The sequence below is a fragment of the Anguilla anguilla genome, chromosome 11 (genome assembly GCF_013347855.1).
Source record: "Anguilla anguilla isolate fAngAng1 chromosome 11, fAngAng1.pri, whole genome shotgun sequence".
Lineage (NCBI taxonomy): Eukaryota > Metazoa > Chordata > Actinopteri > Anguilliformes > Anguillidae > Anguilla > Anguilla anguilla.
Genome location: NC_049211.1, coordinates 18003211 through 18020208, shown reverse-complemented (window position 1 = coordinate 18020208; position 16998 = coordinate 18003211). Strand labels below are relative to the sequence as shown.

Below are 16998 nucleotides of genomic sequence, written 5' to 3'. Positions count from 1 at the left end.
AATGTTTAAAGAGCCACCAGGGACTTCAACACACTGTTGTAATCAAATCTCTTATGGTGCTGTGGGTTTCAAACTAGGAAAGGACCATGTTCATTCTCAGTGATGCCCCACTGCCCCATGCAATTCCTGGGGTCAGCTGACCCCAGCTGTCAGTACCCAGTGAGCCCAAGTGGGATCAGATGTTATCTATCAGAGTCAATTTAACACAGAGTGTTTTACTGCATAGTGATGCCCAGGTCTATGCATAAACTAGCAACTGTACTTCCACTTTTGAACCCATTTTTTTATAGCAGTAGCCTGCTATGATGCAAATTAACAGGGAAAAAGGATAATCTGGTGTGACCCAGCAAGCAAAAAGGACCACTGGTGAATCTATCAGTGGGACAAGCATGTCTGAGGTCATCAAATATTACATTATAAATAATTTTCTTAATCGGTTTTCTGGAAGATACATCTGCTTTTTAGTTTAATCTTCAAGAACAGTGAACTATTTACAAAGCTGGGATTTACAAAGCTTTGATATGCTGCATTTTAAACTTCAGTTACAAAAGTATAGTGAACTTCCCCAAAACTTTTCTGGCTTTTACTGGGCTCTCTAGCCAAGCCAGAAGAAAAACTCAGAAGTAAAACCACAAACCCTCAATGGCAAACCAAGCGGACAAAGCAGCCATATGCCCAACACCATCTTTTGGACAACACGTTAAACCGAGGTCCTGATCATTAAAGATTCCATAACACTTACCACAAAGAGTAGGGTGTTCTGGCTAAATTAACAACCTGCCACTCTCCCCCTTATTCTCCCCCTCTCCACCGCAGCTGACAGGTGTTGAGCATACTGGTGCAAAATGGCTGGTCACGCATCACCCAGGTGTGTGCTACAAATTGGTGGTGTTTGCGGCGAGTTTTCCCCTTATCACTGTGAAGCACTTTGAGTGTGCAAAAAGCGCTATGTAAATACAAGGCATAATTATTATAATGGCCGTGGAGGCATTATAATAAGGCTGAAATGGAAGGGAGACTCCTGTTGTCTTCGCCCCTTTGCCACTGGATACACGTGTCTGCTATGTCTGTTTGGTCACCAGACAGTGCAATGGTTTCCCCACTCTAACCACTGCTCAGTTACCAACCAAGAAATATAGCATTCACAAGCTAAATTTATTTAAATAAAAAAAAACTCCCCCTCAAATTGTTGTGCCGAAGAAATCTCTGCCGACCAATGAAATGCTAATATGGTCACTGTCTTCGAGAAAAGAAATAGTTGCCACTTGCCCACATTCTCCTAAATCATCTGAGACTCTCTGCTGAAAAATATCCAGGGCAGTTTCAAGCCCTATCAGAGCGCCATAAACACGGTCTTTCCTGGAGGACAACTATTGAAAAAAAAACCAAGAACTGCAATGAACCAGTGCTTTAGCATGACATGCCAAACCAAGGCCCCATACTATCAGCTATGTATACATTTCCTGCTTGCTGGAAACATGAGCTGAAGTATCACTGCACCCCTGCAATCTCTGTACATTCTGACCAAATGTTCTCAAACAGGTCCGGGTGTAAACAAGCTCTGAAACAGCTGATGCTTGCAACCTGGAGATCTTCAAATGATGTGAAATACAGGTGAAACAGACTGTAAAGCGGCATACAATATTGGTGCCATTCTTTCTTCCTTCTTAACATGATTTGTTCATAGGTGTTCACTCTTTTCGGATAAGCAGTTCAATACCCGACAGTGCGCATACTTTATTTTAAAATTCATTATAGTAATTTCTGTATTTGTATTTGTTTTCTGCAGATGTCTTAACAATGTGCAGTTTGGCTATTGGTATTCGTATACAATAGACATTTTTCTTCATAAATTTCCAAAAGATGGTAGGTCATCTGTATGATTCAAAACTGGAGAAATAAAAATGGCATTTACATCATTCAATAATCACTGAGTACTATTTCTGGTCAAGTTGACTGCAATTAGTTCTCAAATTACACATACAGTTACTCTTTAAATATAGAATTACAAGGAATTTAAAATGTTTAAGATAATTTTTATTTTAATAAATTGTTAGTAACTATGCTGTAATGTTTAAAGATTTAATAACTCACCGTTTCAAAGTATAAACATTTAAAGAATTTAGTCCAAATGCCCATCCATATTCTGCACAATAAAATATTATAAGTGTTTAAAACAGTATCAGCCAGTATACAGAAAAAAAGATTTTATTTAGAATTCCTTCTTAGTTATCTAACAAGTCTTGGTGGTGTCTGCTGTATCCATAAAAGCACCCATGAGACACCACAGGCATGGAGCAACACAGTTGCAGGTGTAGCAGGGGTTAATGAGAGAGACTCAGGTGATAGATTCATGGAGGTAGTGAGAGACAGGCTGGAGGTATGGTGGGACCCATTGCCTGCTTCCCAGAAAACCCCATGAGCGAAACGGAGGATGAGGAAACTGAAAGGAACAGGGAAACATTTCATTTCAAACCCACATGGCTCCTGCTGTCTGTCTGTCCGTCCACCTTTTTCTGCCAAGGTCACAAATGACCCACATCTGGCTCCAACGCAGGGTGACGAAGGGGGCGGGGCTTTTGCTCCACCCTGATTCAAGAAGCTTTTTAAATTTCAACTGATAACTTCCTACAGAATGACCTCCTATGTGAGTGTGTGTGAGAGTGTGAGTGTGTGTGTGTGTGTGTGTGTGTGTGTGTGTGAGGCAGAGAGAGAATATGAGGGCGTGAGTGCGTGTGTGCGAGTGCGAGAGTTCCTCTAGGCTTCTTTGCTGAAGGATTTTTTGATACATGTGTGAAATGCTTGAGACATGGCTAATAAAACAGGGAGAAAAAGGTAAAAACAATAACAGAATCTTCCATTTCCTTCCCCTCCTTCCAGACAACAGAGTGTGGGAGCTCACGGGACACGTATGGGGCTGGAGGTGCATCCACTTCAGGAGGGGTCAGGGGCAGGATCGGGGGGCAGGGTGAAGATGGGCCGAGCCCCACCTAGCCCCTCTCTAGTTCTCCTCTCCATTTTCCCCGGGGCCCTTAATTATCCGCTTGTTGCCTCGCTTCCCTGCTGGCCCACGGGGTTTGGCGAAGGCCTGCTTGAAGGCCTGCTGTTTGGGATGAATCTCCTCATACAGCAACTCCTCTGTGAGTTCCGCCCCACTGTCGATCTCCATCTGCGCATGCACACCCGCACATACACACACACAGCACACACGCGCACACACACACACACACACACACACACGAACGCACACACACACACACACATGCACACACAAAGATGAAATAAAAGAGCAAGTATGAGAAGCTTATATTCCTCCATGGTCTAAACTCTGCTAATGTGTGATTTATTGTAAAAGTAGGCCAGGGGTAATCTAAACCTGAAGTGCATATAACTTCAACGGTCAACCTGTCAGTACAAGCAGATTTATTCAGGTTACCTTAATACTAATTTATAGGATTGGGGAGGTGGCAGGGTCAAGTGTGGAAAAAGGACACAAAACAAGGATAGGGTACGGAATAAGGACTGCATGGAGACTGCATTAGGGGTAGAATTAGGGAAGGCAGTGATGGGATCTGGTGGAGTGGTATCTGTTCTTAACCTTTTTAGCGATCTCCAGATGGTAGTCCCGCTCCACCTCATCCAGCAGTCGACTCTTACAGCTGGAGTACAGCATCCTCTCTTTAATGCTGCAGCTGTATCCAGGCATGGAGTAGATAAAGACTGAGACAAAGGAGAGAGAGAAACACGTGAGTGACAAAATGGCCACTGACAGGAGAACTGTCTCCTGTCCAATGAATGAAAAAAGGGAATACACTTGAGTACAATCCCTATTTACAAAGCAGTATGGAAATTAGTGGTCTTCATCTGTAACATTTGTTTTATTGGAATGGAGGATAATTGGCTGGATAATCTGCATCATTATTGTATCTGTACTTGTGTACTCTACCACTGTTGCACAATTTGAAATGTATCTTCCACTGTATGTGAATACTGTTGTATGGGTTGCCCATTCTGTTAGCTGTATAATGAATCTAACAAAGAGAATTGAGGCAGAGAACAGAACTGACCCACAGACTCTAGGTAGTCCCCTTCATGGGAGTGCTTATAGAGGAAGAAGTGGTATCGCGGCGTGTCTGTGGGGATCCTCCGCGGCAGCTCGCTAACTTCTGTGGGGTTGGTGTGCACCAACTCAATGGTCTCTCGCTCTGTGTCCAACCGCTAGCACACACAGAAACACAGCAATGTGAGTAATGTTCCTGTCAGCCACGCCCTCACACAGAAATACGTCATAATAATTATTTTTAATGCCATAGCATTAGGACCCACATGTATGACTGAAACCATGGATGAAAATATTTCACCATTTCACTTTCTTGTTTTTTCTCCAGTATGAATGAAATGCCAAAATTGGCTTATGAACGGTAGCTCTGACTGTCTGAAATGAGACTTCAGCATAACTTAAAAACACATAAACTGTTCACAACATAAACAATAATGACTGAATCAAAGCTGAACTCTTGTACTGAAGTACTTCAATAACCAAGGGTGGATAAGTCAGTTTCACATCTAAGAACTCTGCCACACAAATACATGTATTACTCATATGAATGCAGTCAAACCAGACTGGAATTCTGCAGAATTTCTTAAGTACTCTAATAAACACTTCCTTGGAAGTCAATTTTAAAAGAAGCCCATTTGTGTGAGGGCTCCCCCTGGTGTCTCACCAGCTGTATGTAATTGATGCGTCTCTGTGTGAGCTGTTGCAGGGCATGCCGGGCCTCTTCCTGCAGGGGGAATGCAAGGCCCTGCAGTGTCTGGTGCTTACTCTCCACGCTGATCTCTGTCTTCACCTGCAGGGGGCGACACACACAAAGGGATGCGCTCAGTCCCTCTGCCAGGAACAAGCAGTTAAATACTATTCAATACCTGCAGGGGGCAGTCAAACCCACATAGTCATACAGACATCTGTCTCATACAGTACAATGCAGGAGCAGGGTGGGAGAGACACACCTTCACCCGGCCAGCGGGCCTATCTGCCCGCCTGCGCTCATCCTGGGGCGGGAGGTGGGGGAGACAACTGGGTTATGCATAAACACAGACATACACGTACACACAGCACAAACACACAACATAAACACACACACACACACACGTACACACAACACAAACACACACACACAGCACAAACACACAAGTACACACAACACAAACACACACACACAAACACACACGTACACAAACACACACACACACACAAACACACATACTGTACACAGATGTGCACACACGAGAGGAAGGTGATCAATCAGACAGAGGTGTGTATCTGATTGACCAGGGGTGACCCAGCGGACCCAAATTCACCCATGTCTGTGGCAAATTATCCTCTTCATTACTCCTCAAGGCAAATTGAAGATGACTGACAGCTATGTTATGTCAGCTCTCTCTCCCACCACAGTGATCACTCACCACTGATTCTACAATCGACTCTACCTGTTCAAAATGCCTCAGGGTCTACCTGTCTTACAATTCACCATTTAAAAAATGAATCTGTGTCAGAATCCAGGCTATCAGTCAGAATCTAATGTATGAATACCTGTGAGAGGCCAGAGAGCTGATCATAGCACATGACAGGCCGTCCAGACTCAGGTCAGATTGATAAATGTGTCCATGCATTGTTCACACAGTGCACACCGCACACGGTGCTCAAACACAGAAAGTAGTGCACATACTGCAGGAATGTGGAATAACTTACCCGCACAACCCTGTCCTACAAGAACAGGATCACAGTAATTACACAGCTGATATGCACGCACAAGCTGTTACGTTTGATATGTTAAGAATATACCAAAGATGGCATTACTACTCCAAATGGCATGCACAGACTTATGAGATGATTTGTGATAAACATCCCAGTGAGAGGGAATCTGTCAATCAAAGCACCATTCATTTATTTTTCTTCCAGCAGTTAATCACAGCAACAAATTAGATCTTAAACAAATCTGACTCCACCACTGTTGTCCTATGATGTAAGCTATATTTCACTAAACTGATGAAAATCATTTTCTATGGACATACTGCCTAATCAATATTAACTTGATTACCATCTCAGCCCCACATACTGCATTTAGGAACTGGTAAATAATAACTTTACAGAAGTGGTGAGAATTAGGGTTGCCATTTTCAGATCACCAGTCAATATTTTTCTCATCAACTAAATATGTACAGTGCTACCATGCTATTCTGGTGCCATTACACTATTATACATTACACAGTATAATAATGCTTTATTACCATATACTGCACCGCAGTTATTAAATATTAAATAGTTATTCGAAAAAAAAAAAGTTTTACTTCAAGTTGTGCACCATCATTATTTACACAGGCAATGGTTTTCCCTGGTTTTTGTCTTTCCTGCACCTCAATATCTTTGGCCTGTGGTTTTTACATCATGGGAGCACTATTCAGCATTGGTTATTTCCACTTGTTTCTCTTTGTATTTTGATTTGACTTCAGAATTTTGGCAAGTCAGACTGATTGACATCAGTGTAGGTGATACTGAGGGGGACAGAACAGGAGTATGACCAGGGCATGGATGTACTTAATTTCAACATAATAAACAGTGGGCTAGTTTTTTTTTTTTTTTTTTTTTTTTTTTTTTAATTAAACACAATTGAGAGAGGGCCATATTTTAAACTTCACACAACTTTTAGGCACATGCAATAAAACATTTTTAGTTATACACAGAACAGAAAGAGGATGGTTTTTGTTGAGTGCATTGGCAAGTGTATCTTGCTTGGCTGACGGATACTGAAAGCTGAAAGAACTGAAAGTACAGGAATGAGTTGCAAGACTGTCACTTTATCAACATCATATCACTCTGTTCCTCTCTGCTGTCAGCATCAGTAACGTGCAAACCCGTCACCTCACACTTTCAAAAGTGGTTCATTCACGTAAAGCTGTTTTTGACCATATAAGGTTTCATTAAATCTAACTTCATTCCACAGGGGCAGGGAGAATCAAAACTCCTTGTCAGGTCCTATTTGTGCTGATCTGAGAGCAGCTCAGGGTGCACCATGGCTTTCTTCAGCCATTGAGTGCCAGCTTTGCAGCCTCTCTCACCTCATTGATTTTAATTTGCTGAAGCTCCCGTTCAGCTGCTGTCAGCGGTGCAGGGGCAGAGCAGGAGGCCACGTGCCGCTTGTATCCCTGGAGGCAAATGTCCTCCTGGGGGTCACCGGAAATCAGAAGTGAGGGGACCAGAAGTTACATAGGAATGAGATTTGTGAAGTTACAAATACACCACTGAATGAACAGACGATCCTCTTAAGAGGTTCCTAATGGCACACCACACTCACTTCCACTATCACATCAGTTTTTCCAGATTTCTGAACACCCAAGCTACATTTTTTATTTCAAAAACCAATGATGGGATAGAGGAGTTATTCCTTTCAGAATATCTCATCTCATACCTCTGTTGTGCCAAACAATTCATCTTTGACATGACCCCCGCCAAATTCTTTCTTCACTGTGGCCCGAGTGGCAGCATACAGCATCTTCTGCCTCACCTGAGGAGGGAAGAGTGGGGCATTACCAGCTGCACACCACTGTGATTAAGGTGCATGCATGCACACCTGCACATGCATCACCTCACCCACACATACATCTGCACACAGACACTCGCCCAACATCAGACACTTAATACAGTGTTTTTGCAAGAGTGTGCTTTTTGAGAGTGCCTTCAGTCTTTTTCTGATTCTGTGATGTAGCACTGCATTTTAGGAAGCAGGCAGCAGTGCAAGGAACTATGCTGCATCACATATTTTGGTGCACATCACATGATGTTCAGGACAGAGGTATTTAAAATACTCGTTTCCTTCTTCATGAACAAGAGCAGAAGTTATCTATTGAAGTGAAAGAAATTACTTCAGCGTGTACTTCAACAACTGAATAACTGTCCTCATAACGATACAGAAGCCTTGTGTGTGTGTGTGCAACCATGTGTGCATGTGTGTGTGCACGCATGCATGTGTTTTGTGTGTTTTGCATAGCTGTTTTACCGGAGACTGGTCAGGTGACCAGGAGATGAAAATCCACTCATAGCCCTGAGCATTCTGGGAGTCCAGCCGATAAAGGACATAGCATGGCTCCATCTCGTCCAGAAGAGGAAGCAGAAAGTGGTCATAGTCCCGGTCCCAGCTCTGTGACGGCTCTCTGTAGGCCCCCAGCACCAGCTGCTCTGAAAAACAGAGCACACCTCACCTCACACCAACACTCTGACACTGAGATGCATGATCTGTGACACACCAAATGACAAATACACTAAAAAAACATGGTTTCATCACACCATCTGGGATTTAGCATGCTAAGTCTCCTCTGCTCAGTGAGTAGAATTCATCAAACGGACACAAGCTACTTCTTCTTCCATTGAGCTTGTCACACATGTTGACTTTTGAGAGTCAAATTTAGTACCTCTAATTTTAACATAGCCATTGACACTATGACGCGCTAAAACACAATAGAACAGACTAAAGGAGACAAAATAACGTTACAAAAGACACTGAGTTCTGGAAGAATATAAACCTTTGCAGCGGATGTACATTGTTGTAATGAAATCATATTTATAAATAAGTGACCAATTTTAAATGTTTTATAAAAGCAATTTGACTCCTGAGCGGATTGCTTACTGCATCATAAAAATATTTTTATGACTTGGTTGGCTACAGGCTCTTGGGTACATGACGCTCGAATGACACAAAACCTAGCCAATATTGACAGCCACAAGCTCATGAGTTCCCCATTTCTTTCAGTTAAAAATGCACATGAGCTCAAACTGTAAGCTCCCCAAGGAACGATTCAACCCTGACCATCAAATTTACCCCCCTGATCTCACTGCCGTCAAACACAGACACTCCCTCTGTCATCTCTCCAGTCTAATATAATCTCTCATCCCTTACCTCATCCCATGCACTTGGCTCAAGTTTCTTTCTCTCTCTCTCCCCCTCTCGCTCCTGCTCTCTCTGTGTCAACACTTTCGACTTAAATGACAGCACTATCGGTCTCTCTCTGGGCATCATTTAATTATTCATCCAGAAATGAATCCCCCCTTCTTCCAGTACATAGCAATCAGATCTTACTCTCGCTATCTCAAGCACACTCACAAAGACACAGGCAGACATTTAACATACACATATGGTCATATGCATTTACACACCCACGCAGTGAGTGGCAGCTGCATGCGTGATGCACAGAGGATGCAGGGTCTCCGGTTACTCTGGTTCTGGTGAGCTGCAGTAACTAAGAGGCTGTGAGCTGATCCGTTCCGATCAGCTCTAACATTACGCCTTGTTCCTGCTTAAAGCTACTGCTCCGTACAGAAGCCATCTTTAAGAAAACTGCTGAAGCTTGTCCTAAATTGCCATGCCGTGCACCTACAATATGTGCCGTGCTATTTTCTTAGATCCACTATTACTGAGAACTAATGTTGCAATGTCTTCAAAACAACACAAATGTGATACACTGATCATTTTGATTTTGAATACTTTAAAGTTTTCACCATAATGTCTAATAACTAATAACTTATGATCGCTAAACCAAGGGCTTTTAATCAAGCAATACTTCGGTGATCAAAGTCAAATGACAAAAGATATCTTTCAACACTCTCATCTTCAGCCTGAACACAGAAAGTGCACAGACAGCTCACTGTTACCTCACATCTCAGGCTGCAAGCTCTCATCTCCCTCCATCGCTCACTATTATATTACTTTTAGGCATTTGGCAGATGCTCTTTTCCAGAGAGACTTACACAGCGTACATTTTTTCACTATGACCTCCAGTGTCCTGCTGTGAGGACCTTTCCCTCACTAGAAGCTAATGGCCACTGTGAGCTCAGTGACACTGACACAATTAGCTCTCTCTGTCCCTACCTAAGGGAACCAAGAATACTCATATCCTTACTATAGGGAGCAGCCTAAGCTGACCAGCTGGATGTTCTGCAGTGTCTAACTTACTTCATGGATGGAAATAGTCAGTTCCATGCAGGGGAAACAAACACCTGTCCTTGTATACACACTGCACACTGCTGACAACAGTTATCTGGTGTTGCTATGGAGAAATAACGGACCCATAATGGAACTTGTCCTCGCCTCTTTAGTTGTATTCTTCTGATGTCTACTATCTGTAAGCCTGCCTGTTTGAAAGATGAGAAGTCTCTAAGCTATGTTGTAGTGAAGTAATGTCAAATAACAGAAATTATAGTGCAGTGACCCCAAATGGCACAAGCACAACCACAGATTACAAATAAAAGTCACGTTTGTTTGGTAATATTGGGTAATTCAATGTTAGGTAATTCTAGTTGGGTACATGAGCTGATGTAGAGTAATTGAGCTCATTTTGATCCTACCAAATCCCTGATCCAATTCAAAAGACTGAGCCTGGCACCATCCAACTTGGCACCTCTGGGTGACCCAGCCAGCTCCACTCTGGGTCCAGTTCTGGTTCCCCCCAAACACACACTCACACATACACCCTGTGTCCTTGGGGGTGAAGGGGGGGGTTTCCCTGATGCTCTCTCAGCAGCAGCTGCTATTCTGAGCACCATACATTCCAGCACCAGCACAGACACATTCTTTCCACCAGCCATTCAAACAGCCAGGGCAGACATGCACAAACACATGTGCGCAATCTCTGTGTTTCAGCCAGAAACACAAACATACACAAACAACACACAATCTCTCTCTCTCACACACAAACACAACTACATTCAAAGACACAGAGCAGACACACATTCACCCATATAGACTTATACAATACAGAGGGAGATCAGTTCTGTAACACTGTTCCACTTCAGAGTGAAGCTGGTGATGTGGAGCCAGGCAGTCACTAATCATTTGGACAGCGCAGCCAAAGTCATCGTGTTTACAGTGAGAGGTCTGTCACCACGGCGACTCGAGAACAGACCAGCATGTGACCAGAGCAGTCAGCCAATCAGTAGGAACTTTTGCATAACCTCGGCTAGACTGTGCAACTCAGCTTAAAAAACAGCATTACCCCACACTCCAGGAGACCAGGGACCCCAAATACACCAGGGCACCAAGATACCTAGGGTCATCGCAAAGACAGCTTGCACATTCCCCTTGACCTCAACAGCCACTTCACTTCAGCTCAACACTTCTCTTACTGAACAGCCCAAGATGATACAAAATACTATCATTCATTCATTCCCTTTCTCCCTGCCTGACCAATGACAGCCTCATGTGCCCATGAAAGTGGTCATATGACTGCAAGGTTTTCTGGTGAGATACATTGTCAAATAATCATGTAATGTAATGTAAAATAACATTCTTATTTGTTAAATATTTTTATTTGTTAATATTTTCACACTTTCAAACTTGTTTCAAAAACAAAAGTCCCCTAAAAGCACAGATAAGTGACACCATCAGGCCCCCAGAATCCCAGTACCACCGATATCAGCTCACTCATATCTACAGCCTTCCTGAATATAAGCAACCAAACACTGTTACCTGACACACAAAGACAGACATACGGAAAAACAAAAGACATGCAAGGCAGGCAGCCAGTTAGACAGACAGACAGACAGAGCATCTGACCTCGGACATTCTCCACCAGACTCTGTGTTTAAAACAGATTGCGAAATCTGTTTATTGTTAAACTCAGCAATACTTAGACAGAACCTAATCTCCATTCTCAAGAAATGAGTCAACAGAAAATAGGCACGCATGGAGAAAGATTCTGAATGCTGTTACTCATTGATAAATACAAAGAAAAACATTCGAACAGATGAATTTATTGAAATTATCTCCAAAAATATATTTTAGACTTACTAATAAATGAATCAAAATTAAAAAAATAAAATAAAATATACATATAGGCAGACAAAAGTGACAATTGTGAAAATTCCACTTTGCTATTTTGCCCCATAACTACACTTGTTACATGAGTTAAGTTAAAGGGTTAGAGAATGCAATCATTTTCCACTGAAAAACTAATTTATCAAATCTTTTTAGGCGGCTGTCTACTCACCGTCCTGGATGACCACCTTGATAAGCCTCACAGACCCGGCTCTCGCCTTGGCCAGGAACTCCTTCAGCTCTGTCGTCGCTATGAGAACCAGAAACATGATGGGGTCAGTTTGCCCCAAAAACAGCTGAGCAAAACACTCCTCGCACTAAGACAAATCAAACCCTCCTGGACAATATATGCAGGGGGCGAACAAGCAAATGTACAGTGTTTGAGAAGTGTATATGGTATTGCGGGTGTATATTTGCGGCAGCTGAAACTGTATGTGCAAGAGAGTGTTCACTCATGAGTGTATGAGTCTGTGAGGGACACTGTGTCTCAGTAATTAGGACAGGAGCATGTGATCCGTCAGAGAGAACCTGATCCCCCCATTCCCAAATTTAGCTGCCATTCGCTCACGGCAGGGCCTCAGGTGACAAGGGGTGGGGACAGCACCCTGCCCTCCCCCCAGGGACCTGTCAAGAGTGAAGTTAACCACCCAACAAATCAAAGAAATGGGAAATAATAGCTAACATGTATTATTTTTACCAAAACATTTGACAACACAAAGACATAATGGAAAGCCTGCCCAATCATATATTTAATTAAAGATGTGGGTCACAGGTGCACTGGGAATATCAATATGAATGACATGATGAATATGCCCAGTTTTCTAGAAAAGTCAAATCTGTACATAAACCTATGATGCTCCAGCATTTCTCTACTGGTTAATGTGTTACTATGGAAGGGTACATATAATATTAAATAAAACACACGGGAAAATTCTGGTTGAATAGCTACTTTCTTTCATAATGATACTTTTATCCAGCAGAAACTAAGGGAAGTGTGGGTTGGGAATCCAAATGTATGAGAGAATGTCAAAAGTTTGATGAAGGAATGTGATGCCTGTACTATTTCAAGGTACAGGTGCTTTCTATTAATAAAACTTTTGGCATTAGGCTACTTAAATTGTTGTAAGTTTGTCAAAATTTCTGATTTATATTTTTCATAAGGATTAGGATTAGGATTAGGATTAGATTAGGTTAGGATTGTTACAACTTTGGGAGAGTAGCATTGATCATATTTTCAAGATACAAGATTGATGAAGCCTATAACTTTTCATTCTAAAGAACTTCTCATTCTAATTTTAAGACTTAGGTATCTGTGTACTATAGAGACATTGACCATTGCTTTGCAGGGCTGTTCTGATTACTGTTCCCCATGCTCTGGCTCAAGGTAATCCAACACATCCTTGGCATGAATGATTAAGGAACAGGTAACCCAGGAGAGACACACAGAGGTAGTGGAATGCCACACACATCCGTCTCTGCACTCTGGTTACTGCTGACCTCAGCCGCAGCAAGGGGTCATATGCAATCTAGCCACCTGGGCACACTGCTGCACACACATGTGCAACCAATCCTGAATGGATGCATGTAACGGGTGTGCACCACACACACACACAAACATGCATGTGCACACACACCCACACACATGTCACACAGGGGGTAGACACATGGTACTGGATACTACTGTGATTTCAATGACCTAAAATTTTTAACCAGGCAATTAATCAACGATCCAAAAAACATTCAATAAACCTGAATCTAAACAAACAAATGTATGTGCATTTCTAAAGAATAATGACAGGTGTGACATACATTTTTGTAGCTCAGTTTTATACTTAAAATGTGGCTAGCCAATATTATTGAGCTCTTGATTTTTTGCTGGCTCTTCAAAGCACATCTAGAAATCATTTGATTATTACAAACTGTTTTTCAACACACTTAAGGTTTTAAGTCTTAAGGTTTTACATTTTACTCATTCAGGGCAACAACGGTCAGACTAAAAAGCCTTCATTAAAAAGAATAGGCCTACGTCTCACATTCTAAATTTTTGGGAGATCCTTGATGCTTATTTTCATCAAGTTAAAAAAACAAGCCCATCGGGGAGGTGGAAGTTATGCACCTTTTTCTAAATCTTTGCCTCCACTTCCTGATCTCACAATAACAGTGCCTCAGATGACTGAACTGCACCCTGCTCCCTATCTGCCATACATGCACACATTCCCCTCCCTTATAAAGACACAAAGTACATGTATCAATTAAATAAAAACAGCTGCTATTAGTGGCCTGTTTGATGGCACTTCCAGCTAAAGTACTAACCCTCACTGCTGTGGTTCATCCCATTTATTTTGACTGCTGACCATGTCAAAGTTAACTGTGGCCAGTGTCTGTTAGGCCCAAGCATAGTTCACCATAGCATTACCCCCCAGGAAGGGGGGGTTCTAGTGTCAGGGTAGTCCCTGCCTCAGCACACAATAACAAGGTCTCTAATCAAATTGACAGCTCTAGCTGACCTGTTCCTGTTGCGTAATGGTACAGTCCATCAGTACAAAGACTGTGCAACTCTGCTGGTGGTTGGCAAAATGACAAGAAGTGGCAGCTGGCTGCATGCATTTCAGAGGATATGTGTCCTGCTCTGACCTGGCTCAAATCATTTATTTGTGGCACTTTAATCATTTTGCAACCAGTACAATTTCTGAATACTAATGTATTATCACCAATATTATGAGCAAAGTTTGCTTTCATGTTTGTTAACTTCTGCTTAGTAAAATGTGAATCCAGACTTTACATTTACATCCAGCCAGTCTTTACATTTTACTGGCATGGAAAGTGTTAAAGTATTTCAAAAACCAGTATACCCCAGGTCGGATATCAATGTGCATTCTCCATAATTAACCAAAATTATTTCATCAATGAGAAAGAACTGCAATTATGATATAGCATTCCAAATTTGAAGAAAAAAAGAAGCAAAAATAGGGAATAACACACTTCAATTTTACTGCCTATGACCTCAACATGCTTTGTTTCTGAATTTCTACTATAATTTGACTTGGAAAGAAAAGGTTCCAGCACAGATTACACAGCCAGTTCTGGAGATATTAGTGATCAAAGTTGATCTGGCCCTGCCCACCCTACCTTTCTAGCTGAATCTGAACACCGAAGAGCTATTCTGAAGCTTATACACAGTTATGCCAGAAAAGTATGGAACAATATTAGTAAAATGGAATTAATTATTCAGACATTAATCAGAACTTACTGGGCCTCCAAAGTGTTACATCCCATTGAGACACAATCACTATTTAGACATGAGCCGTGGTTTTGTCCACAATCCACTTAATTTATGCAATACATTTTCTGCAGCCCACACCTTATTAAAATAAAGACTGAATTATGTTCAAATACAGACTTTGTTTTAAAGATAATGCTAAAATAACTGCATGTAGCCTACTATGTCGTGCAGGGAATGTAATAGATAAGTCTAATTGGACTGGCCTGAATGTCAGTGGAAAGTGTGACATGAACTTACTTTTCATGTGTCATTTCACAATCCTCCTCACAAATATCTGAAAGGTGTTGATTTCAATTAAACTTAATTTGCATTGTGTTATGAAATACCATTACACCGGTGTACACATAGATAAAACGATGAACACGTTCGTTGGCAATATAGGCTACTCATAACCAAAATGATACAATAAAATAAAAATGATATTAAGCTGTGTGTGTGTGAAAACATTAATACAGGACCCGATCATAAACGCAATACAACAAGTAATTTCACCCGCAACCAGTCAGAAAGTAAGACACTTTCCTAGTGTGATTTTTGCCGCGTTTACATGACACAACCTTGCCCAGTTTCTCTATAATTCTGCTTTTCACCAAGGCACGACCATTGACTTAATTGAGGTTCTTCGTTCAAGACGAATATCGCATGTCATGTACACGTTCTTTTTACTTGATACAAACGCACATTAGAGGGGAAATATATCCATGCAGCCAACATCATGTTTTGTTCAGTAGAGTAACTTACTGTCACCAACCGGAATGCACCCAATACTTGACTATAATTAATTCATTTTTTGTTAGACAGAAAACCGTTAACCTAACTTTGAGCTTCCGGTAGTAGGGCGCATCCTGTCAAAGACTTCGCGGGTGCACTTACTTCCCTCAGACAGTAGTCGATACATTTTTTAAACTCCATTTGAAAACCGTAACGTTATTGCACTGACCACTTCCATGATATAACTCATTAATTCTCGAGGCGAATCTAACTGAGAAATTAACAAACTGACATTTCTACCAATTGGGTAACGGGAGAGTGGCGCCTTACCGTGGATTCCCGTTTGGTGGGCCATTGCAAAATAATCTTCTAATAATTTTTCAGTGCTGACAATCTGTAAAAATGCTTTAATTCTTGCGCGTGTATCCTCCCCCGTACACTCCTTTTTCCACTGTCTATTACTTGTTAACTCGTCTTGTCACATCTGTGAGGTTGCGGCAAAGAAGAAGCAACTCGGCCGCTCTCACTTCCGGATCTGTGTCGTCACTGGCCGCAGCTAAATTTGGGGATTGCAGATGCAGTTTCGCGGCAAACTACTCTTAACATCAAGTTTAATAACTTTTTGATAGTGTGAGCTTTAATGTGTCTGGATACATCCCCCACGAAGAGGAATTAAATCCTTAACTGAACTGTCACCAAATTATTTCCCTGGTAGTTACAAGGTTATTGAATTGTTTCTCCTACCGAAATAAAACATAGCTATACAGTGTATATACAGACGGGTGACAAATTAAAGGAAAACCCAACATGAAGTGTCTTAGTAAGGTTTTGGGCCACCACGAGCCGCCAACACCTTTAATGCGCCTTGGCATAGATTCTACACGTCTCTGGAACTCTACTGGAGGGATGGAACACTTCTTCCAAAAGATATTCCCTCATTTGGTATTTTGATGATAGTGGTGGAGAGCGCTGTCTAACACATTGGTCCAAAATCTCCTATAGGTGTTCAACTGGGTTGAGATCTGGTAAGGCCATATAAAAATATTTCACATAATTTTCATACTGTTGAACAGATCAAGAACACACCCCAGGATGTAAGTCTTTTGATAAGATGAGACTAGTAACCTATACCAAATA

At 41.8% G+C, this 16998-nt stretch overlaps 1 protein-coding gene across 1 annotated transcript; it reads right to left on the bottom strand.

Annotated features, from left to right (window-relative positions):
* Positions 1-2190: 2190 nt before the first annotated feature.
* Positions 2191-16401, bottom strand: LOC118207845 (twinfilin-2). Its single transcript, XM_035381954.1, has 9 exons — positions 16192-16401; positions 12040-12117; positions 8058-8236; positions 7470-7565; positions 7120-7224; positions 4725-4850; positions 4068-4218; positions 3599-3720; positions 2191-3169 (listed from the first exon to the last, which is right to left on the bottom strand). Exons 1-9 carry the CDS (start codon positions 16214-16216, stop codon positions 3002-3004), a joined length of 1050 nt encoding a protein of 349 aa, XP_035237845.1. The 5' UTR covers positions 16217-16401; the 3' UTR covers positions 2191-3001.
* Positions 16402-16998: the final 597 nt, after the last annotated feature.